Source organism: Macrotis lagotis, chromosome X (genome assembly GCF_037893015.1).
Source record: "Macrotis lagotis isolate mMagLag1 chromosome X, bilby.v1.9.chrom.fasta, whole genome shotgun sequence".
NCBI lineage: Eukaryota > Metazoa > Chordata > Mammalia > Peramelemorphia > Peramelidae > Macrotis > Macrotis lagotis.
The window spans coordinates 418,210,453-418,237,330 of NC_133666.1; the positions used below are offsets into that span (position 1 = coordinate 418,210,453).

Here is a 26,878-nt window from a genome sequence, read left to right on the forward strand (position 1 = left end):
GGATAGTATAGATGTGAAGGCATTGGGTATAGTTGATAGGACTTTTAACACTAAAGTAAAGGTCACTGGACAGATTAAATTAAATAGTTCAGCAGTAGGGAGCTTTTTTTTTTTTAAGGTTTTGGGTTTTTTTTGCAAGGGAAACTGGGTTAAGTGGCTTGCCCAAGGCCACACAGCTAGGCAATTATTAAGTGTCTGAGGGCGGATTTGAACTCAGGTACTCCTTGGAGAGTTAAGGATATCTGTTAAGGCAAAATGATGAAACTGAAGATGAATGATAAAGCAATTTTTTTTAGGTTTTTGCAAGGCAAACGGGGTTAAGTGGCTTGCCCAAGGCCACACAGCTAGGTAATTACTAAGTGTCTGAGACCGGATTTGAACCCAGGTCCTCATGACTCCAGGGCTGGTGCTTTATCCACTACGCCACCTAGCTGCCCCCATAAAGCAATATTTTTTAGAGCTAGGTCATTGTGGAGGCATAAGAAAATGGAATCAAACATACAGAAAAGGGTGAATTTTTTTAAGAAGTAGAAGTAGCTTTTCTAATACTGGAAAATAAAAGTATCCTATAATTTGAAGATCTGCAGAATGAAGGAGGATGGTTGAGGGAGCCCTCTGGCTAATAAACTCAAGTAGGGAAAAGGAAAGGATGTTTGGAATAGTCACAGTAGAGAAATAAGCAATCAATTGGCATCAAGTAAATAGGGCTGTCAAACCTCAACAAGAGCCCAACTCTTATAAAGTAGATGAAGTCAGTTTGATTTTGTCCTTTAGACAGATTTCTCCAGAGATGTTCAGGAGCCTGGAGCAGAAGAGAAATCAAATGCTGGACATTTGACAAATGCTGGACACAGGGATTAGCAGCTGGTAAAGAAATACAGCAAGTCAGGAAAGCAAAAGATTCTAGGATTAGTGAGCAAAAAAGAACTGTCTTTTGGTAACAGAATTTGTATAGTAATTTCTAATGTCTTCTCCAAATATAATAAAATGGCAAATCACTTTCCTAAGTGTGAACTATCAGTCTCAGCACAGTGATAGACACTATAAGGTACAAAAATCTGAAATAGTTCCTGTCAACAAGGAGCTTATACACTAGTTAGAATGTAATGATGATCTCTTCATTAGATATCACTCACAGGATCTATTGACTGCTTGTATATAAAAGGCTGTGCAGGAGCAGTGGAACATAAAACAATAAAAAAAAAAAAGACATTCCTGCTTAAGCAACTCCCATTTTTTTGAAGAAATCTCTCATTTAAAGTCTCTTATTTCCCATCATGAAATCAGGTGGAAATGCTCAAATCCTATCTATGAATTTACTAATTGTATGAACCTCTCAGTATTCTAAGCTCCCTATAACTATGTTGCAGAGAAAGTGTTAACTGGCACTGGTAGAGGGACTGTTCTTATCTGAAAGTTCCCCCATATCAATAAAATCATGTCTAGGGTCTTTCTCAATCTCTATTTGGTTTGTAATCTCTGGACTGCTCTATTTTTGCTTTTGTTTTTTTTTTTTAAGATTTTTGCAAGGCAATGGGGTTAAGTGGCTTGCCCAAGGCCACACGGCTAGCTAATTATTAACTGTCTAAGGCTGGATTTGAACTCAGGTACTCCTGACTCCAAGGCCAGTGCTCTATCCACTACGACACCTAGCCACCCCCAAATCGTATTCTTATTGATCTGGACTGCTCTGTTTTACAGGTAATTAAATAATATTTCTATTCTATTCTATATCCCTTTAAGTTACAGCTCATTTTGGGGGTGGTGGGAAAGGGACAAAGTATGTAGAAAAACACTGAATTCAGAGAAACATATTTGAATCCTAGTTTTGTCATTTACTATATGACCTTTGGAAAATCACTTAATCTCTTTGGTCCTCAGCTTCATTCTTTACAAAATGAGAGGATGCTCTACAAAGTCTTTTTCTTCCAACTCTAAACCACTGATTCATTTCCTACCATCTTAGTTTGGTCCTACCATCTCACCACTTCAGTCCATCCTACACACTGCATCCAAAGTAATTTTCATTAAAGGTAGGTCTGGCTATGCAACTGCTCCCTATTAAATCAACTACAGTGGCTTTCCTCTGCCTCTAATATAAATGCTTTCATTTAACTTCACAACCTAACCCTAACCTACCTTTCTAGCATCAATGGGCATTTTTCTCCTTTTCACATGCTGCCATCTGGCTAAGTTGGCCTTCTCTGTTCCACATATATGACATTCCCTTTCTGATCTATGTGTCTCTGTACCAGACATCTCTCATGCCTGACCCTGCCTCACAGACTATCTCTCTTCCATTAAGATGTAGTTCAATCACTATCTTCTGTATGATATCTTTTTTGATCACTTCAAATATTAGTTCCTTTTCACCTGAACTACCTTACATTTAACTATATATATATATACATATATATATATGTATGTATATATATATATATATGTATATATATATATATATATATATATTTGAATTTTTTCACTTCTTGTCACCACAATTCACATCTCAGACCCTTATAAATAAGGACTGTTTCATTCTTTGTACTTGTAACATCAAGTATTTTATAATCCCTGGATGTTTTGTAAAACACTTTAATAAATGTTTGCTAACTTAAGTCCTTTGAAAAGATTTCTTCAACTCAGTCTATCCTCCAACTTATGACCACAAGACTATTTCCATTTTCTTCTTGTAAGCTTTGTGAAAAAAAGGATATACCTATTCCTAAACTCTACCACCACCACTACCAGTAAAATTCATTTATCCTTTATTGGGGTTGATAATGAACAATGAGATGACCAAAATATGGACAAAATAGGAGGAAAGAGAAACAATGTCCTATGTAATCCAAAATATGAATAATTAGCTGCTAAATAATTGTGACCTAATTATAATCTGAAATATCAAACTGTTGAGTACGTCTACTGAAGCACTATCAACTAAATCAAAATTGATTTTCTCTAGGCAAACAAGATACTCTTTAGGCAAATAAATCATGACTCATTGAAGGAGATTATTCTTTAAAGCTTTGTCAAATATGCAATATTTATCCAAACCTTTACAATTCTTAAATTAATTGTTCCTAAAGTCCTCAATGTAACAGAAATTCAGTCCTTGCAGCCTTAAATAATGCTAATCTTTCATCAATTTATAAGAGATCAAAATTCATATATTCAGGTCAATGTATATTTCCCTCCACTCAGGGATCTTTTATTATTGAAAGTTTTACATTAAATACATACTCTGTATTGTGCAACTCTAAAAAACAGCAAGTGATAGGTACAACAAATAAGAGAAAGGGGGAAGGGAAAAATCTTAATTATGCAATATAGTACTCATGGACTTGCATATTCCTCTAGAGCAGAGGTTCTGAAACCAGACTCTGAGGATGTCTGTTTTTTTGTATTTTGGTAACCGAATCTCAATATAATTAGTTTCCTTTATAACCCTAGGCTTCAAGAGACACAAAAGAAGTTTAAGAACTCTTGTTTTAGAGCACACAAGTGTCTTCTCATCTCTCAAATGCTAGCAAATTAAAACATGGTTCCTTAACATGCAGAATAATAGAAATCATACTTACACCAAAGAAAAATGAAAATCAAGTTTAATAGTGAATGTGTCTGAAAACTACACCCACAGACCTGTGCTTTCTAAAGAAACAGAAAACTGAATGATAGAATATCTAAAAGCAATGCAATTCAGTAAGTACCTAAGACACATAGGATGCTAAACAAAGTTTGTATAAACAAGTATTCAAAACCAAAATTGTTCCTGTACTCAAGGAGCTTACTAGGCAGAGATACAATATGGACATTATTAAGAAAAAGACGAAATAACTTGAGGAGGTAGCATTAAGAACTATGGGGATCACGAAAGACAGACAAAGAATCGAAGATGAAGAAGTTCCAAGACTATGTAGTATATCCAGGCATGAAGGACAGTCTGTGCAAATGCATATAAACAGGAGGCTGAGTCAATGAAGAGTTCCAGGGTTCAGAATAGTGCCTGGCACATAGTAGGCTTTTAATAAATGATTATTAATTGACTGACTGACATGCAGAGTTGATGGAATGGTGTTAGATGAAACAAAGCTGGTAAACAGGAGGCAGACTGTGAAAGCTTTTCATGCCAGGCTATGGAATTTGTATCTTGTCTTAAAGATGATGGGAGGCACTGAATGCTTTTGAGTAGGAAAAAGTTAGTCAAAATGTGTCTTAAGAGAGTTATTTTGATAGTTGTATGTAAGAAGAATCGGAGAAAGGAGAAACTGAAAGCAGGAAGGTAAATCGGAGACTCTTGCAATAGTAGAGGAGTGGTGAGGAAGGTCTGACCAAGGATGGTAGTTATATGAGTAGCATATATGAGCAAAGGGTCATACTCAAGAAATAAAGAAATAAAGAACTGATGAACTTGACAACTGATTGATTATGGAAGATGAAAAAGGGAAAGTCAAGCATAATTTCAAAGTTATCAATCTCAGTAATGGGAGGATAGAATTGACCTCAATACAAATAGAAGATTTAGATGTGGGTATATCTAAGAGAACCCTCAAATGTAAGCTAAGAAGTGCATAACTCTTTTTTCTTGTTTGAACAATTAGTCTCTGAAACGAAGGGCATAGCACTAAAGTTATAAAAATCCTTTTCCAACATTGTTGTCAGGGGCTAGTTTTATAAGAGCACCCAGTTCACTCTGTCACATGGATATGAACTTTGTACAACTCTAAACTCTTCAGAATGAGTCATACTGGCATCTGAAATTACATTAGAAATAGTCATATATTCCACCTCCACAGTAACAGTAAAGACAATGATGAAAATTTTATTGATATAAGTAAAAGACTCACAAAAAGGTGGGGAAGCAAGAATGCCAGAGGAAAAGAATCTTGAATAATACACAGAACTTCCCATCTCACCCCAACCCCCACCTCCACCAAAATCCAAAACAAAACATTGGAGAATCATCTAATATCAACTTAGATAAACAGACTGAAGTATACAAATTGAATTGCAGGATAACATTTGAATGAAAGCAATCAAATTCTAGATCTCCTTATAGAGACTTATAATCTACTAAAAATACAATTGTACAATACAAATATCATAAATAAAACATACCTATTTCCCAAAGATAAAATGTCTCCATACTCCACCTCCATTGGTCAGAAGTTGGGAGATGGGGAATGGTGACTAAATAAAAACTTACTGAACTAGATCTTACAAAGGACAATTTCATCAAGTTGGACATTTCCCCAATTAAAATAGATTGTATTCCCTCTAAGTATTAGTTCAATGTCTTCTTAAATTGATGTGGTCAACATAATATTCCTTGATGTCAAATCTGGTAATGAGCCTCTCCAATTTTGGTTAGATAGGTCCTGGACAAATGGGTTAACATCTCAGATAACAAACATACAGTCTTTACTCAAAAGATATTTCCAGCTTAGTAGGAATCCAAGGTCATCCTCTATAACACAAAGATATATCAGAATAAGAGAAAAATATCAGTAACAAGAGGCAGTTTTGGTGAAAAGGAATAATGGGTTCAACAGTCTGGCAACCAAGTTTCCTTTCGATTCTAAAATGGATTTGGGTGGAAGGGGGAATATGAACATCAATAAGAGCATAGCTTAAGAATATTGTCATTGATCATTAAAAATGTTCTTTACCTGTTTTTTGACTGATCGATTACTCATGATTTTCTCTACTACAGGACCCTCAGCATCAACAGATTCCTGTAAAATAAAATATATGAGTCAACTGGAATTTTTTTTTTGCAAAAAGATTTCATGCCATTTGCAATATAGACAATCATTCCAAGTTGCTCCCTGATTCACCGTTTCAAATTTAGTACCTGCTAGACCCTAAGTATGATGAATCCAAGTATATTACTCAAGAAAGGATCAACACAGATATGAAAAAAATTAACACTGCAGAGAAGGTGCAATACCTGTGTTAATTATTTCATAGGTATGTGATGTAATTATGTGGACTCTCACCAATCCCTAAAGCTAGCAAGCATTCAGAAATTCTAGTTGACTAAACAGAATACTCTTCTCATGGCAGCAATGAAAACTATAACTTTTCTTCATTTATATCCAAGAGGTAAATATAGTCATCATTATTGTAAGCATCTTTTTTATCTACAGGAATCACATAAAACATTATATAACAGCTTAGCATTGGCCAAATTACCAAATAAGGCACAGTCGTGAATTTAACACACTTTTCAATGGGTTACCTGTTTGTTAACTAAAGTACTACAGAGCTAAGAAAAGAGCACTTTACAAAAAAGAAAAGAAAAAAATAACTTTAAAATAATCATTCTTATACTACTACCCTTCATTTTATACAAACTATTTTATCCATCATTTACATTGCACAGAGAATAAAGTAGACCCTGCTGGGTACTACAAGGCTGTAATTTCATAAAGGAGTTCTTATGGTGCCTAACAGCAGGAGACAAGCTTGAGTGGTTTATTAAAGTCATAGAAGCTATAGCACTGAATTCTCAGAGGTAAATTCTGTCTCCTTGTAGCCTAGTTCTGATTTTTTTTTCTCAGCAGAGACCATTAATTCTCCAGAATTGTGTCAAATTACATATCACAGGCTTGTAGAAAAATACATTTGAGCAAATACAGCTTTTTAAAGGAAACAGCAAAACAACTCACTTATCTTAGTACATTATACCAACATTGGATGAAGAAACCTAGTTCTACTGAACTATTCAGTTTTCAGACATGAATCCACATTTCACTGTCATTTATTTATTCAAAAAAGCAAGCTGACCTGCTGTTCAGACTGTGAAGTATTTGAAGGGGAGTCTCTACCAGCAGCATCTGCATCATCTGCTTCCTCATCAGAAATCTTGAACTCCAGGTCTTCTGTATAACGCTTTCTCTTAACCTGCCTGCTAGAGCGTCTCTTCTAAAAGAAAAAAAAATAGTAAAAATTATAAAAAATTATTGACATTCCTCATATGTGTTGAAAGCCAAGAGGAGGATGGTACACACTGTGGGTGATTCTGACAAATCACTGTTAAACTATTCAAAGCCATTATTGTTGATGTTAACTTAAATAGTTTGGGAAACTTTTTTAAAAAATCTAGGTTGTACATGTATGAAAATATTGTTATTTTGTGATAATATCTGAAATGTACATAGGATATATATATATATATATATAAATTTGAGCTTCTCAGCAGCCCATAAGGTAAATACATCAGGTATTCTCCTCATTTTAAAGACAAGAAAATATCTTCAGAGTTGTTAAGTGCATTGATCAACATCAGAAGACATGTAAGTACCTGTAGTAGTAATTCAAACCCAAGTCTTTCTGCTTTAAGTTCAACATTTCATCATGAAGGAAAATAAGAGTTTTGGAGAGTACAGGATGGAAGAAAATTATCTGAGCAAACTTGGATTGGAAATAATAACATAGAGTTTTGGAGTAAGTTCATATTCTTCTATAACTATATGTTTCTAAGAATTTGTAAAGCATGCAGAAAGTGGAAAGAACATACTAAGAAAATTGTTATTAATAACTTTGTATATTCCTTACAGGAGTAAAAGGGAGTTAAATGTTTTGCAAGTTCACACCTCTTAAAATAACCCTGAAAAGTTGATAAGGAAAAATACCAATTCATATTTAAAAAAGAATGATACAAAACAACTATATTCACCTAGTGAGTATCTCTGACATAATATTCATTAAATTCCCAGACCATTCTTCCATTGAAACAACAATTCTTTAACAAAGCACATCAAGGATGGAACAGACTCTAGATTTGAATATAATGGAGTAGAATCTCTAGATCTGATTTACTATATTATAATTTGCATACATTCAAACAGGATCAAGTTACATTTTTATGGATAGAGACAGACTGATTAAAAGACTTAGATGTAGAGAGTTGGATGCTAATAATACACTTGGCCCCACTATATGAACATATCTAAGCAATGTCTTTTTCTTTTTTATGCTAAACACACACATATGTATGTATGCATGCATGTATGTATGTATATATATATTTTTTCAGTATGGTATCTAAATCTTCTGGAGCAGAGTTCCAGAATTAGTTTTATACTGAAGTAAACTAAATAGTACTATTGTAATTTCCCAGGGAAATTAAGAAATTGTTTTTCTTAAAGTTTATAGTTTAGTATAACTTGTTTGATGAAAATTACTCCTTATAAAAACCTTGTGAAATAAATCGTATCTGCCCCCCCTATAATTTCTCAGATGAACAGTAATTTATTCAAAGTTAATTAGCAAGTCAATCAAAAAAGAAAGAATTAGAACTCAAGTCCCAAAGCTTCCACATATTGTAGCATGGCACAATACTTCTGTGACTTTTAGTTTTATATGAACTTCAAGGCATTTTTCTGAGGTATCAAAATTCCTTTTATCCCAAGAACTAATTCTTTATCAACGAAAATTTTTGACATGTCTAGACTCAACTAAATTTTTATTCTGTTCCTATCATATGAACTGCTTTTTTAGGTAAGAATGAAATATATGAATTTGCTTATTTTTGACAATCACAACACAATGAAATACTTTAGTTTCATTAGCAGCAGGGAGTTTACTCTGTAGAATTGTATTTTAAAGACTTTTAAAAGGTTAGTAAGTACAATGGTCATGCTGAAGAGCACAACTGGTTTCCTAATCTCACCACTGTACCATTCCATGGTACTTTCTTCTGAACTAGACAACACTATATGCAATTAAAAATCACAGTCACCAAATTAAAAAGCTTAACTTCCACCCTTCATGTATATGTTACAGGAAGAACCATGATAAACTTGGTAGTATCACTTCCTGAAGAGCATATATAAAGAAAAAGTACTTCCTTGAAAATAGATGTCCAAGTATAGTTATTTTATTTCCTGCTACTATTCTAGAACTGATTAAAATACCAACTCAAAAGTAAATTTTAAAAAGCATTTAAGGTATTACCTTAAAATAAAAAAAACCCTAGTCATCTATTCTATAAACTATATACAAAGATTCCATAAAATTTAATAACGATTCTTTATAGTAAACTGGCATTTGTGAGAAAATTCAAAGAACTATGAATTTTTAAAGAAATCTTGTTATTGTTGCATAAAATGTTGTCTTAAAAGCCCCAATTAAAGGCAGCATGATTCAGAAAACACCCAAGTACACAAAATACAGAATCGTCCTTTCACCACAATTTCTCTAGTAAATCTCATTAATGAACTAACCCTGTCAATAGTCTTACTATTGCTGTACATAGCAATAAAAGGAATGCATATGATTATCCTAAATGGCTAATACCAAAACTAGACCAGCTATATTTAAAAAGAAAAACACACACACTCTAGTTTTTTTAGATCATCTTAAAAAATATAATTTTTGATGTCACAGATAACAGGAAGCTTTGCTAAATGAAAGACTCAAATTATCTACAATTCTGGGATGCAACTGCATCTTCCAGGTATTTTATTTCAAACCTCTAAGGAAAAAAGCAAAAAAATGAAATGAAAGCAAATATTCACTGAGAATCTACTATGGGATAATGAAAAGTCACTTAAGTCTGTGGGGGTTGGCTTCCTATTGCAGTAGGGTTCCCTGATAACTACTTCTTGATAACTATGATGTCACAGAGATACATTCCAGGGTATCCCGGTAGAGCATATTGGCATGATTCCAAGGAACCTAAAAAGGAAATGATTTCTTAGCTGCTATGTACTGAATGTCTCTCTTAGTCTCATCAGTGAAGATGATGTTTGTGAGAACTAAAATTTCTGATATTTATTTCAAGGATAGTTTTACAATTGATGTTATACACTATCTCCCAAGAAATAAATGAATATTACTCAGGAAGAATCAGGCTGAACCAACTATCTAGAAAATAGAAGTTCACTAATTCATGAAAAGCCTGCCATCACACAAAGATGACTCTGACTGACCCAAAGAAGTCGACAGAAGCTCGAGTCAGTCACAAATGACTCTGTGCCTAAATTTTTCATATTGTGAAAAGAATATTTCACAAAACTTTAAGACAGTTAACAAATTTGGAACACAATAGTTTTTAAAAGAACTCTTACCAAAACACAAGTAACTTTTCTAAACCTGTAGATCAAATTTTAATGCTATATAAAATTAGGGCTGTGATATTAGAGGATCCCCTGAGATCCCTTTTCTAGGCTTACCTCCTCATCCTATGGCAAAAGTTACAAAATTCTAGTCAGGAATAAAGTGCTACATTTCATTTATCCTTGATATCTCTGACTTTCACCTATCTGGAAATAATGTTCCAGTCACAAATACTGATATCTTAAAAGCATCTCTTTAGCATAAATGAAAAAAAGAGGTTGTGGTGCACCTTATAGCCATCTGAAGTAACCAAAAACTAATTAACACTTAAATATCAGAATAACAATCTTACCTGAACACCTGGATCATCATCATCTTCAGGAGGAGGAGATGGTGGTGGAGTTCTTTCTAAATCTGAATTTTCAGAACCTTCAGTTTTTCCCTTGTTGACCTTTTTCTTCAAAGCACTTGCTTCAGAATCTGGTTTCTTATTACTAGAATTCAAAGTATAGTTCCCTAGTCAGTGTTATTGAGTTTTTTTTTAAGTTTCCCCCATGGATATGTCTCACATTTCCCAGATCATTAGCCCCCAAACTATCAACAATATTAAAATAATACATTAGTTTTCTTTTTTGTAAGCAAGTATGATAGGATTAGGTTCTTGTGGCAAAACTCTATTTTTGATGTAGGATGAAAATCCTTGCCCTGGGAAAAAAAGGAATCTCAAACATGCAAAAAATAAAACCCACACAAATTATCCTGTATATTTGCCCAAGACAAAGCAAAATGCAGGCCAAACCCTAATTCATTCTGAGACATCATATAAAACAGCACTGCATTATCCTGACTATATATGCTTGATACACTGTGGCATGGAGCTATTCATTAAGAAATAATTTTACTATCAAGTTTTTAAGGTGCCAGAACACCTTTTTTTTTAAATGGTGAAGAAGAAAATGAAATGTGATTATCTTCTTCCCTGGCCCTTTGCAGTTGGCTTTAAACACTGGTATTATTTAGATTCTCCATTTAGTTAATGATTTGAAATATATTTATAGTATCCTATTTGATTTTTCAAATGGCATATTAAAATGTAAGAACTACTACTGATTTTATTACTTTTCTACCTGATATTTCACCTCATCAATATTTTTGTTTTATTTTAATTTTAAAACAGTAAGCTTTAATCATTGGTCTACATTATCTTTAAGGCAGCATATTAGTATTAAAAGCCAGGTTATTGACAAGATATGCAACTGTTAAAGTACAGATCCCACTGTATGTTTAGATTAAAGGCTAACAGGATTTGAATGTTATATAGGTATGTCAACATAAGAATAGATTTTAAGAAAAAAAGAATGAAATAAAATTGTTTATCAGCACCTAGAGTCACACAGTTCTGTCTGCTCTACTTGTTAATTCTTTTTAAGGTTAATTTGGTTCTTCCATTCAACTTCAGTTTTTAGTCTGGCACCAAGACTTCCTAAGATCAACTGTCATTTGTGATAAAATATTTACAAGAATCTATAGTGACTGGCAGTTACTTTACATCATTATTATGCTGCCCAGGAACTGAATGGATTTGAAAATGAAAAATTCTCCTTTCAGACACCAGTAAAAAGTTTCTATTCACTAAAATTTGTAATTTTGCAGAAAAGGATGCTGACTGAATGCACTGAACAACACTTTTCAACACCTTATGGCCCTTAAAAGAAGCAGAGTTCTCTGGATTTTTTTTTAAGTTAAGCTTTTATCAAATAAATTCAATTTCCAAATTATTGTTAATGTAACTACATATAACCATCATATGTGGAGTTTGCTTTCTACTACTAGGTTAAATGCAGTAAGTTCTTAAAAATAGTTATTTGAAAAATAATGATTCCAAGTCATCCCCCCCCCAAAAAAACTAATAAACCTTCAAGCATAAGGAAAAATTGGTACTCCAACTTAAAGCAAAATGTAGGGGCACAGCAAAAGACAGTTTAGCTCCAAAAAGATCGTTCAAATCATGACAGTGCTTTAAAAAGTTTAATTCCCTGAAAGAGCCACATAAAACATAACATTTTTTTTAAAAAAATAAGAAAATTCATCCAACAGTTCCTCTTCCAACTGTCCTAGTGTTTATGCTACACATGGACAGAAGTCTCCCCTACTATGAGGCTCCATTTCCAGCATTTATTTCCGCTCTAACTGCCACAAATTATACAATACTACAGCTGAACACTGGGCCCCTTTCCTTTCATCTGCACGCCAAGAGCAATCAGATTACCCTGGTAACCAGCGGTCACATGATCAGCACCTGCTCTTTTGGCTGGATGCCACTGACTAAAGCCATCTGCTTCCCTCAATCAGCTTTCAAACATTCTCAACACCTGCGCTGCAGTGTTTTGTGGTTTCTTTTATCAAATCAGTGCAAAACTGCTTCCAAAACTTTACATATTTCTCAAATTTGTTTAAATCAAAGGTAAGCCTGTCAAAGAGTTGAACCACTGCCAGGTAAAGTAAGTTGACAGCCCAGTGCTTTTCACCAGTGACCTCTCTAAAGCAGAGCAAAGCGCACAATTTAATTTAGTAGTAGTTACAGTGCCCTGGTGCACCATCACATGAGTCACAGGCTGAATGTCTTGAAGAAGAACACAGCCCAAGTTTGATAAAATATCAATGTGCCGAAGACAGAAAAGTGCTAATGATTCTTCATTTCCTAAGAATGCTCCATGGAACCTCCATGACTGTTCAAGTCATGCAACATTTCTCCAAGTGCTTATCTCATAGGAAAATTCAGACAAAGAACATATAGCCAAGTGAGGTGCTGGTGCTCAGTCTGACTACCAAAAAATTTCTAAACTCATTAGCCCTTGCCCTATTGACAATGAGCTCAACATGCTCATTCTTGCATCTTCTCATAACATTAAGCAGAATATAACCATCCTGCATATGCTAGGGATTTTCATTAAGACAGAGTGTGTGTTTTCAAAAAATTAAGAAACTTTAACTATAAAAGACTGCTTAATGACTTCCAAAATCATAACAAAGAAATATGTATTAATAATGACTTTTTAATCTGAAATTTCATCTTTGAAATTATCAAACCAAACCAATACAGAGCCTCACTTACAGTCAGCAAACCAGGATTTGAAGCCCAGTCCTTGATGTGACACAAGGCAGGTTAACTTATTTCTCTGGGACTTGGTTTTCTTATTTTTAATGAAGGAATCGGACTAAATCACGACCGAGGTCTTTCCAACTCTAAATATATGATTCTAACCAACAAAAACACCTTTCAAGAAAATGTACTTCGTTTTCAGGATTGTGAGATTCCAAAAACATTCTGGGCAGAATAATGTAGAGGAAAAAATATTTTATACTCATATAATAATTAGCAAGCCCACATAGTTTAGGTTTGGCAATTGTTGGTTCAAGTTTGTAATAAAGTTTGAGGGAAATGTTTTATAAAAGACTTTTTCTTTACTCAGTAAAGGAGCAAGTTTTTATAAAACAAAAGTGCCCACACAATTAAGGGAAGCTCTAAAAAACTAATACAATATATAAGTTAAAGGAATATTACACCAATAAAATTTCTAACAGCTTTAACATTCATAGATTTTTGTCACCACTAGCAATCCCACTCAGTCCACTAGTCCTACCCAACTCCTCAAATTTAAGGATTACAACTGGAAAGAAAATTCTTTACAAGCATATCTAACCAAACAAAACCACATACTAGAAAATGTACATGCTTCCAAATCCACATTCAAGACTGAAATAATCCGAAGTTTTTCATCAAAATTTTACACATTTACACATTTAGGTGCCAATCTGGAATGCTTAAGTTCAATGTTTATAGTTTCAAGGTCAAAACATTTAGGCTATTCCATTTTATGCAAAGATTAAAATACACATGACTATACAGAATTTTTCCAAATATGTTGGCAATGAGATCATCAAAGTTGTGGCCTATACTCTAGAAAAAACATGCTGAACCATACTGGTCTTATACACACACAGTGGTTGATATCTGCTTCTAACTTCAACAGTGATCATCATTAATTCTTTGATACCCGTCTACATACCTGTGTAAGAGCCTGCAACCCTGGTTGGACAAGTGTTTCCACCTCAAGAAAGAGTTTTTTTTTTTCTCTAGTTCCTTTCAGTGTTTTCAAAATTGCCATGGAATAGTACGAAAGCACCACATTAAAGTATAGAGATCTATGATAATATATCTAATTTAGATTTAGAAAGAATGCCCTAGCAATTTTAAAATAGAGTAATGCCCATTTTCCCAGAACAAAAATTATCTCTCTCTCTCTCTCTCTCTCTCTCTCTCTCTCTCTCATACACACATACACACACACACACACACACCCCTCTTATCCCCTGGTCTGGAGGTGTTCAGCCCTTTTTACTTCTGAAAAAAATCTTTTCAAAGTACAGTATATAGATTTTCAGTTCTGCTGTTTCTTCATGTATAAAGTTAAGAACTGAGCTGGATTTGTTTACCTGAACATTAAAAGAAAATATGAGAAAGCATCTTGTACACATCATATACAATTTTTAAATGCTCATGAATAAATTGAATGGGAGAGAAAATATAATCAAAATGGTTAATATTAAGGTGTCTAACAAGAGGCCAACCCTCAAATTTTTATAATTCAGATTCTCAGAAAGTGAGCAAAGCATATATATTTTAATTATCATCCTTTCCAAATCCCTGTTCTTCCTTGTGACCTAAACTCTATTTTCAAAACCATTTTTATTACTCAACTCATGTCCATATTATACTCTATGGTTCTGATTCTTGTTACAATACCTCTTGAGACTTCATTATGATTTATGCTTATTGGAAAAATATAATCAAACAAAATTATATTCTTCACTTAGTCTGTTAACATTATTTTAGATAATTTTTAATATGCAACATGAATCCCCACTACCCTACACAATTTCATTTTGTAGACCACTGAAATATCTTGAGTATAACTGTGAAATTTGTGTTTAAAACATCATAGAAGAGCAAATAATTTTAACAACTATTACACCATTTCTCATACCCTTTTATAGGGACACATTGAAACAATCTATCTCATAACTAAGTATCGTGAAACATCTGAGAACTCAAGCTTTTACTCTGGTTCCTAAATCTTTCACAATCAACAGATGCATTTTAGGAACCTATATTTCTATTAGTAAATTTGCCAGGGAGAGAGGGAGGTAGTCTCAGGCTAGGGCTGGGCAAGGCAGAGTGTTAAGAGATTACCTGTAGTTTTCAGGTTGAGAGCTGTGACAGCCTTCACCTTAGCCTCAAGATTGAAAGGATGGTTTGTGGGTATGAAGAAAGGGTGAGATGTCCAGAGTGTTAGAATATAGTGAATCAGTAATAGCTGATACTTTGATATTCTTTTAATGAAACAACACATATAACTAGTTCCCCAAACCCACTGAAATTTGTTTTAATGTCCAAGTAAACAAATCCACTTTTTTTTTTAACTTTTTAGTTTTTATTATCTACAGATATGAGTTAAAACTTTCATGTAGTTCTGTAATCCTAAGGACCACTGTCAGGCTGGCCAGTTCTTTAAAAGAAATGTTGGCAAATCACAGAAAGAAAAATATAACAGGACACTAGTAGCAATATTAAATTCTTTGCACCAGAAATTGTCCTTTGACATGGTCAAGAATTAAAATTGACAATCTAAATTCAATAACTTTAAAGGATCATATTAAGAGCTGACAGAAATAATGAGAAGAGGAGGTAAAATTATCTGATAAAACATGATACAAACAAATCAATTCAACACTAGATTCTTATTTAACATATCAGCATATTTGTTCATATAGCAGTGATAAACACTATATAATAAGACACAAAAGGATCACAGATTATTCAAATTGCACCTTTTAGCAATACCATTTAAGTAATACTGTTTTATTTATAGTACACTTCAACAAACAAGTGCTAAATTGTGAGACAACTATTTGACTAATAATATTCACATTCCTGCTGGGTACAGAACCAAAACAATACTAACTTAACCTATTGCCATTTATACATACTGCAGGTCTTGACCCATCCAATGAAACAGCCAAGGCTAAATGGCAATCCAAACCCTGCAACCTAAATTCCAGTAAAGCCGAATACTGACCTCAGAAATTAACTATTTCTCCTGTACTAGGTAAAACAACAAATTAGTCAAACCAGACTACAAACTTTGGCTGGGTGCTAAAGCAGAGGGTATAGAGTACTGAGCATATGGCTCAACCTAAAGAAGAGAAAAGACCACCACCTACTTCAACAGGAGGGGCTGAACTCCCATGAAATTAGATTAGTTCCCACAGAAGACAGGACCACACACAGAAACAGTGTTCTGATGGAAAGTCCACTCTCCCTTTCTCCCTTCCTTTTTTCTCTGACAAGGGTGCGTGCTTTGTTAGTGCACATTGATAGTGTTAGGGAAGGGAAGGGATCCAAACTATATGAGCTTTGACATAAGGATGACTAATATAATGGCTGACAAGCTTGTATATTAACAGAGTTCATTTACAATACCTTTCAAAAAATAAAAAGCTTTATACAGTAAATGCTAAAAACAGAAACACCTTTGCATCTATGCAGATCTTTCACTTTCAAAATACCTTCATTTATATCTCTTTATAGCTATATAAAAATCTATTACCATTATGCTTCCTTTTGCTCCTTTCTAACCAAATCTAATCCTATGTTCCAACCCATTATAGCGATTCATATGCCCTGTCCTACAATCCCATTTGGATAAACCTTCAAAGATAATATCTCTTCCAGAGCCATTCTTTTTCCATTTCATTGCAAGGTTACTGTCAGACTCACCTCTCAAGTCTTATTTGATAGGTGGCAATGGAATTTGAAAGTAAGATCCATTTGTACCTGAAGTGACCATAGGCCAGAACTTTGAAATTTGACCATGAATACTAAAATAGGCCCACTATCATCTGATCAATTGAGGCTGGCAGAATGGGAGGCAGTAAGATTTACTTTTAAATTTCACAGTTGTTGTTCTTTTTTGCTTCTCTGACAACTGAACCACATGATATGGAAGATATTATGATTTAGACTATGACAACAACAAAAACAACTTGCCTTCTGCTCTTCTTTGCTTAGCTAATTTTAAATGCACCAGGTAGGAAAGGGGTAAAATTAAAAAAGAAGTGCAAAGTATATTCATATGTGTATACATGAATATATGTGCATGCATGCATATATATTTTATATATTGCATATATATGTACAAACATATATATGTATATACACACTCATACACATGAAGCAGAAATATTTACCTCAAGCATCTCAATGGTTATCCTATTGGAAAAGCCAAGTTGGGATGGAGAGCTTCTATGAGGACATGGTTAGGAGTTCCCTCCTATAGAGAATTCCTCCAAGTCACCAGGAAAAGGCAATCTACTCCCAAACTCAATTTTTAGTTTGGAGTTAATGACAACATATTTTGGCAACATAAGCTCAATAAAAAAACAACCTCTTCCCTATTACTTCCACTCCTGGTTGCTTAAATCTGAAGCTTTCTTTTTCAACCACATTTCTGTACAGAACACAATCCTTGATCAATGCACCACCTAGAACACTTAATTATACAATATAGTCTGGCAAATTGCCTGGTGCCCTAGGAAAATAACAATTCCTAGTATGTGAGTAGTTTTTTTTAAAAACTAGTTTAATTAATTTATGGCTTATTTAGCTTACAGTTAAGAGAGACTTAGAAAGCACAATTTCTTTATCTATTTGTAAAGCTTACAAATAAATTTACAGATTTAATGGTTTGATATCACATCTCTATTAAGTGACATCAAAATACAGTAGCTCACACTATCATAACAGATCATCTCGAGCTTTCTGGCAAAATAAAATACAATCAAGTGAATATATGGATTGATGACAAATTAGCAAATATTTATAGAGAACTCAAGACATTCTTATTAGAAAAATGCTGGGTAAATCCTTTAATTTTTCAAAGATCCATAGGTTTGTCAATTAAAGTAATACCTTCACCAACATAGATCACAATTGCCCTATGACTTTAGGAATGACTTTCAAAAGTTTTTGTAAGTTTTTAAAAATGTAAATTATTGTTCTTTAGCCAACCTGATAATGGAATAAGACTCTCTCTGAATATATTAGGCTTGGTCCTTGGACCACTTCTGACTATTTAGTCAACACTTTTCTAACTTGGTGAAACTTATAAGAACTCATATTCTACATATAGCCTTTTTGAGTTCAGAATTACTTCCACATCAAGATAAGGCACTAAGGGAAGGACAATATAAAAATTAAGTATTATATTTATTAGTGATGAGTAGCACAAATTGGGCAAAATGTTATTTACAGGGTTTTTATTTTCAGAATCATATAGTTACTTTTTTAATAATCTTTCTCATCTTAATCATAAAATGATACTTTGAATTTGTTTTTGTGGTTTTTTTTTTTTTGGTGGGAAAGACCAGGTTGGAGGCAGGGGAGGAGGGGGAAATAGTTGATGAAAACATTATCCAAAGTTTCAGTAGACAAGTCAAAATCTTTTATCAGTTTCCCATTTTCTACCCATTAGAAAACCCATATATAAAAATGTATTAAATATTATATCTAGCTATATAAAGTACAACTTCTTTCAAGAGTTTAAGAAAATACTTTCAATGAATATTTTCTTATAATTTTAAAGGAATATACACATTTATTTAACAGTTTGTGAACTGAAAATAAAGAACATATCATCAGTTCTTATTACACAGGTCTGCAATCTTGGGGTTCATCCCTCACTCTTCTTTATCATTGTATTAAATTAATTGCCCAATCTTTTTCATGTTTCTTGAATCCATCCTCTTTTCTCTATTCAAAAAGTCATCACCCTAGCTCATATACTCATAACATTTCTTTTTTTAAATCTATTTTCTTTTGGCAAGGCAATGGGGTTACGTGACTTGCCCAAGGTCACCCAGCTAAGTAATTATTAAGTGTCTGGGGTCAAATTTGAACTTAGATCCTCCTGACTCCAGGGCCAGTTCTCAATCCACTGTACACCCACCTGTCCCTAATAACTTATTTCTTAGGCTACTGAAATAACCTCTTCCTAAATTTACTAGGTCTCTCCCTCTCCAATTTATCTTCCATACATCTGTCAAAAGTGACATGTTGTTACTCCCTTTCTCGACAAATTTCAGTGACTCCTGATTAATTCTAAGATCAAATGTGAATTATTCTGCTTGGCATTTAAATCCCTTCACAGTCTCATTCAAATTTACCCTTTCAGCATATTTTCCCTTCCATTCACTCTTTGATTCAGCCAAACAAACCATATTGCTGTTCCTCGCATGGCACTCTATTTCCAGTATCTGTACCATAAACATAAGCAGTCATTTACACCACCACCACCATCACAACCAACCCTTGGCTTGGAATTCACTACCTTCCTTAGTTCCGTCTCTTAGAAATTCAATTCCTTCAAAACTCAGTTCAACCCTCATGATGAAACCTTTTCTGATGCACAGTTTAAAAATGTAATTCCATCACAATCCATCAAATTCCATCAAAAATCCCTGATAACTGCGTGGTGGTGATTCTGACTTCTCAAAGACCACATTAACATAGGAAAGATTCTAACAAGTTCTAGCAGGTTGGAAAGAGCTTTGAGTATGAAGCTGAATGAGCAACTATAATATTTGCTCACTAATGATCATCCTAGCTAAGTTCAGAGGCTTGTCACAAAGTATACTATAAGTTGAAGATTTTTTTTTTGCCAAGGCATTTCTCCAAGACCAACTATTAAAACATAGAGAGGCTGTCATCTGTCAGTGGAGGGTGTATCCAAACTGATGACAATATGAGATCTTAAGGTAATGATTCCAATCAAATGTGAAAACTTTTCACATTCTCATCATAAAAAAAATTTCAAAAACAACATTCAAAGATCTGGCTGTCTGTAGTCTTTTCTTTTACAGAAGCCGGACAGATTAGCTCAAAATGAAAAAATTCAAAATGTAACTGATGAGAACATGATCACATATATAATTATTGGGAAGAGATACACCTTCCTAACTCTACATAGATATTTCTCCACATAAACTATATATAATCAGGACTCAATATAGTCACATCATAGCCATTCCTTTGATGATGAGATCAGATGAATGTGTATAGATATCACCATTACTATAAACCCACTATCAATCTTATGTTCAACCATTAGAAGATCATTAATTTAGGAAATACAAAAAATAACTGTGAAATAAAAAAATTTCTTAAGAGAATATATTTAAATATGCATAAGGCATTTATCATTTCAAGTCTTTATAGTCCCTTTATTCTAGGCATCTGCTGGAAAATTATTTTCTGTATAAACAAATTCATTAAGTTAACTTATTCACAAATGAAAATAGCTGGTATCACATAGCATATTGAAAAACAAAATTGCCACTGATCTAATTCAAAGCTTAAAAGCAAACTATGATGACAATTCAACATGAGTACTAACACAACCCAAACCCCCTATTACCTTCATCACCACATATTCAATTTACATAATTATTCTGCTATGCTATTCAGAATTCACATTGAGTTGTACACATTCTAGTTATCCCTACTTTGGGGATGTTATTTCCTTCCTAGATATAATAACACAGTAGCAAGACCATGATGCAACAGAGTCAATTCATCTGACCAGTAAAAACACCATTCAACAGATGAATGATTTAGTTTGTTAATTCACTTAAATTCATTCAATTGCTATGCTACTGGATGGATCTTCCCGTCTACAGCACTGCTAAAGACAAGAAGTCTCCCAGAAACTATTCTCTACCAACATATTTCCCCTGTTAAATCAGCAGGAATTTCTAAAAGCATAAAGCCACCAAAACCCACTCAGGCAAGCATATATGAAAAAAAGAAAACAAGGCTACAATCTTCCCTGAAACCTAGTCTTAGAAAGTTTCCTGCAGCAGGGGTTAAACTTTTACTCTACAAACAGAAATTGGGAAATATCTAATAAAATAAATAATAGTACAATACAAGACAGATAATGCTAATTTGTGATTTCCTAAGTCACTATCCAATCAGCAAGGATTCATTTCTATTTTAATGTGACAACACTGGTCTAGCGCACTGAGAAATTAAATGAATTTGCATAGGCCACACAGTAATTATATGGCAGAAGAGAATTCTGAGTCTAGATCTTTCTGGCTCTGAAGCCAGTTCTTTCTTTACTATGCAATGCTACTTCTCAAATGATATATGTCTAAAACACACTCTTAAAAATTTTAATGTCAGATATAGAAACAAATTCTTAGATTTGGCCTCTTGGAAAAAAAGAGACTTTTGCAAATGGGTACCAATAAAACTGTGCCACAAATCAGAAATATTTTATAACAAATTTTAGAACAAAATTCCAAAGGTACAAATTAAGAGTCTGTATTATGGTTACAAAGAAAACCAATGCAATGAACCCATTGCTAAATGCAAACATTGCCTATCTGAATGAACATCTATAAATGCGATTCACAAATTTTGGCAAAATGGAACAGTTTTCCATGAACAATTTTTTAAAAAATTGTTTCAATTTAAATTTATTTCATACTGTAACAGTGGAGGGGGCTACCTTTCCTGATGACATGCATTCAAAGTGTCAAAACCCTTTTCATAGTTGTACACTTGAGACTTGCTATTTAACTGAGAAACATTTCAGAGATTTCACACAATTATTTGGTCAAGCTTTATGAGTAGTCAATTTACCCCATTTACCAAGAATTGTTAAGTCATAGGACTAATTTTGTCTATTTATCTATCTATACCTAAACTCACAGACAATATAGAAATGAAAGCTTTTGGGGTAGGGGGAAAGGGGCAGAGAGAATGCAAACAACTATTTGTCTATCTGTACCTAAACTCACAGACAATCCAGAAATGCAAAGTTGATTTGTTAATATCAACTTTTTTAAAATGGAGTATGCAAAGGGATCCAGATTAACAAAACTGGTCATATTTCCATCTGGAAGTTATATTTTCTAACATTAGCCACATCCTGAAAAATAGATTCAGATGTTTGGAACCAGTTCAGAACAGTTGTAAGAAATGTTCAGTACAAATGAAAAAATTAGTCTTCAATGTCTTTTCCTCTCAGTTTTCCTTATTGAGTAAATGTTTATACCCAAAAAATTTAAGGCAGGACCTGTGACGGTGGTCTTTAGAACCTTCCATATATGCTATTCTTGAGCACATACAGTATAGATAACTGCTATTTGATTTCTCCCACATCGCCTACTAGGATTTCAACTTTGCCCCTGAAAGGCTTACCCTGCCAAGTGGAGATAATTAATTCTCCTATTCCAACTACTAGGAAACAGGGCTGAAAGGCTTAGTGAAATGTAGTGACCTTTCTTCTTCAATTCTCCTCCTTCCCACTACAAACTTGCAAGATTACTGAAAAAAAAGATTTCTGGTCTCCGTCTGAAAAAAAAAATGCGACTAACCTGACTGCATTTTTTTTAATAGTATACTTATTCCCTGCTTCAACTATTCAGGAACTAAATAAAATCTCAGGAGTTTCTAGTCTTTAAAATAGTTCAAATCAACATTTCCACTTCATGGGGCACATAAAAATACACATTAGCAACAAAAGACTAAGGTACCACAAATTATTATTATTGACAATAAAACCAAGAATAACTCGCATTTAAGATTTGGGAAGTGCTTTCTTCCCCACAAGTCTGTAAAGTAGGTAGTATTACACTATCATCATTCACATAAGTATTCTCATTTTAAGAAATGAGATGAATAAAAAGGGACCAAAATATATTGTTCTTTTACTTAACATACTCTGATTGTTTATTCCAGAAATGTACCACTGATCCACAGTGATCTTTTTCCCCCCCAACTTACCTTGTCTTTTTGTTAGACTTGGGTTTTGGTGTGGTATTTTTTGCTTTCTTTTCCTTTGGCTCTTTGGGGATCTTAGGGGTTTTCGGGGTCTTGGGTTCCTTAGGCTCCTTTTTTTCCTTGGGTTCCTTAGACTCCTTCGGATCTCTTTTTGCCTTAGGTTTTTTCTTTTTCTTTTTCTCTTCCTGAGACCCATCTACTACCGAGTTCCTGGCTAGTTCCTGGTTGTCATTACCACCAGGGAAGTCATCTTGACCAAAACTTTTACTGGGATCATCTGCAACAATATGATTGTTTTTCTTTTTCTTTTTCTTTTGTTGTGGCTGTTGCTCCACAGATGGCAGGTAATCATCACTCTTCACTAATTGGGTCTTCGGTCCGCTAACCTGAGTCATCTCCGGCACTGGTTTCTCCAGAAAAGGTTCCGATGGAGAATGCTAAAAAAAAACAAATAGGCAAATATATTAGATTATGATAACCTTGAAAGGTGATAAAGAGTAGAAGGAATTAAAACAAATGGGTAATGCTTCTGAATCAAATATATATTCAAGCTAGCTTGTATTATATTAATGCCACATCAAAAATAATTTTAGATTTAATATTTGTGTCATTTAAACATTCTGTCTTCTATGATTATAATATAGGGGCATTGTGTTTAATTGAGAAAAGAGGGAAAATTAATAATCATATAGTAAAATTAAGTAATCATTATGAGAAAGAGAAGGAAAATTGATAATTCTATATTCCTAAAAACAATATTATTCTGTAATCATTAAAAACAGATGTCAAAAAATAAAGGTGTTATTTTATATTTAACAATTTAACAATACTTATTTATAAAGGGTTTCATAAGAAATGAAGAAATTTTTGCTTACCCTTGAGTTTGACCAAAAATAATAAATTCATAATAGGACTTACTGATTTTATAAAGTCAGTAAGCTCAAAGTAAGGATTGTTCATTTACTTACCACTACACCACATTATTCAAGAGTTTGTACTACAATAATGCAACATTCTGATCACTTTTGTGATCACAAAGTACAGATCATTTTTTCTGACAGCTCTTAATCATCACTGAAATAATATACATTTAACAACATTGGGTCAAACTTCAAATATTGATTTATTTGGTGGTTTTTTTAAGTCACATTAAATTCTTTCTTCTCACCACTTAACTTATAAAACCAATTCCAACAGCGAATTCCTATGAATATAGAAATCATTTTGTCTTTTTCTGGATTTATAGCTAGAAAAATCATCTAGTCCAGCCCTCTCACTTTACAGATTAGGTTCAGTGATATATATATGAATTGAGCTCCTCCAAATTGCAACTTCAACACTTTCCCTGTACACTTAAAAATAAAGGAAAACTGTTGGTAGATAGCAAGTTTACTGGCTTATTTCCAGAAGGGTTAGTGATTTTAATTAGGCAGGAAAAATTTGAAAACAGAGAATCACTAAAATTAAACCTTCAAAAGATGGTGCCTTAAAATAAGCTTGCTTTTGCTTAAGATTCCACTATTGCAAATACAATTGACATAGTAGAAAGAAGAATAACCTGGGTAGGACTAAGGGAAATCAGTTTCCAATTGCCACAAAAACTACCAGAGTCATAAAAACCTCTTGACTTCTGTTTCCAAACCTGTAAAATATTCCAAAACCTGTTCCTTCAGATCTCCCAAATTCTAAGATTAAGGTTTTCAATTCATAAATCTTCTTTGTTCAGGTTTTAGTAGTAGATGAAAAATAATGAACTGAATAATGGGAAACAAGAAAGAAATGAAAACCCCAAAATTGACAGAGAATGGAAAGATATGAAATTTGACACATACTATGTGAGCTGATTTCTATTTTGGAGTTACTTAGTTGAGTAACAGGACCAACATATACCTCCTCAAAATTCTCCTCAAACTCATCCATCCTCTAAAGATCTCTATTTCTGAAAAGGGCACTATCAATTTCCTATTTCTCATTTATAATACTAGGACTATCCTTTATGCATCTCTCTCCTTTAACTGTTAAATCTGCCATTTTCTTCTTCTTCTCCAATCTATTCTTCATAATTTCCAAAATCAATTTCTAAAAGCAGAGATCTGAGGCCAATCTGCAAATCAAAATCCTTCAATGGCTACAATTATTATTTCTAAAGAAAAAAAAATAAAAATTTCTCAGTCTGCTATTTAAGAGTCTCCAAATTCTGATTTCTGCCCATATTTTAGGTTTATTCTCTTCCACACAAATTAGATTTCTTCCTTCCTTATCCATTCTATTTATCCCAGACTCTATGAATTCTTGTGTTATTTCAGGAATCAGGTCAGGTACCATCTACTTTATGAGGGATTCTTTGATTTCCTCAATTATTCAGGCTCATACTCTCTTCAAATTAACATGGGCTCACTTACCTGTGTACTAGTCATACCTGCCAATAAATATTTTGCTAAGCCCTCTTCTAATGAATAGATAAGGCTATTTTGTTATTAATACATCTCCTGGTGCCTGTTAATAAAGTGTTTTAAAATAGTGCTCTCCCTTAAGCAGATTGAACATTCTTATTTATGCTATTAATAGTGTTAAGATAAACTTCCACAGTTATCCCTGAAATGGACAAGAATTCATAAAAGTAAAGGGATGTTGGGGGTGGGGGGAGCAGAGTACAACAATGAGTCTGAATTAGCATGAAGTCCTACAACAGGAAGGGTCCTTAAAGATTATTCAATTCATCTTCATTTTACTTATGAAGAAACTGAGGCTCACAGAAGCTGGATAATTTACACTGGGTGACACAGGCAAATAGAAATGTTAAGGTTTGACTCCAATCTAGGGCACCTTCCCCTACTTTATGTTGGTACAAGAGTGTTTTTTAAGCTACCTCTGCTATGTGATTTCTTCCTAATATCAAAGCACAAAGGAATAATTCATGACTTTTTGCAAAAAAAAAAAATATGATATACTAAAGCTAATGTGTATGCCTCTTTTAATGAAAATGAAAAAAAGTTACATTCCTGGAGAGACAAGGAAACCTAGTAATATATACTAATGAAAATCTAAAATAGACTTATTTGGAGGTATTTGTATCTCTCAGGTTACAAAATCTTAGTTCTTAAATGAGATATGTGGGTTTCCATTTACAATAAGAAATGGGGAGCATACTTATGGATTTCACAAAAAAATTTTTAATTATCTATTTATTTTAATATGCAAGGCATTTTATTTGCTTTCAAATAAACATATGAGGCTATAATATAACTTCTTGTACCCAATTTAATCTTTCACAAAATAAAGATTAAATACAAAATATATATTAATCCTATTTGAGATGCAACAGAATTATGTTTTGGTACTATTTGAAATAAGGTGAAAAAGGTGCTTAGAAATATTACAGTGTTTACTAAACCTACATCTCCTTAAATCTTTTAGAGAAAAGCTGTTTTTGTAAACATTTAACAAAGAACAGATGGCCTGCTTTAATCATGTGAAAAAAAGAAAAAAACCTGGAGCTCACATTAATACCCCTACAACAGCTTACAAGGACTAAGCACCTCCCTGACCAAAGGCATGGTAAAGCCTTCCTCAATGCTATTTAATTTTACAGTAGACATTTTCTCATCATTTCCCACTACTTGACAGTTAATCAATGCCATTAACATTTGATATTATCACACAAGACACTCCTAAAATCTCTCACTTATTAAAAGAAACATTCATGATGTTTAGCACAGAGTATTTAAAAAGAAGCTTCATAGGAACTTATATCAATACTTTAAAAACTAATTCTACCATTTCAACATATTCTAAAGAGTTTGAAAATTAAAGTGTCTAAATTTTTAGGATCACAAACATTATATCCAATATTCAAATTGAAAATAAAAACAAGTCAATGGATTAAAAAAAAATTTGAAGAGGCAA

General features: G+C 33.4%; 1 protein-coding gene across 6 annotated transcripts in view; it reads right to left on the minus strand.

Annotated features, from left to right (window-relative positions):
• The window catches only part of CHD7 (chromodomain helicase DNA binding protein 7), a 231,432-nt gene that overhangs the window by 82,123 nt on the left and 122,431 nt on the right, over window positions 1-26,878 (minus strand). For all 6 annotated transcript variants that reach the window (XM_074204185.1, XM_074204183.1, XM_074204186.1 and 3 more), the window contains 4 exons: window positions 22,976-23,409; window positions 10,415-10,556; window positions 6,787-6,924; window positions 5,667-5,732 (listed from right to left, as the gene is read on the minus strand). In XM_074204185.1, the coding sequence (XP_074060286.1) occupies window positions 5,667-5,732; window positions 6,787-6,924; window positions 10,415-10,556; window positions 22,976-23,409 (780 nt within the window). The remainder of the gene's footprint in view (window positions 1-5,666; window positions 5,733-6,786; window positions 6,925-10,414; window positions 10,557-22,975; window positions 23,410-26,878) is intronic.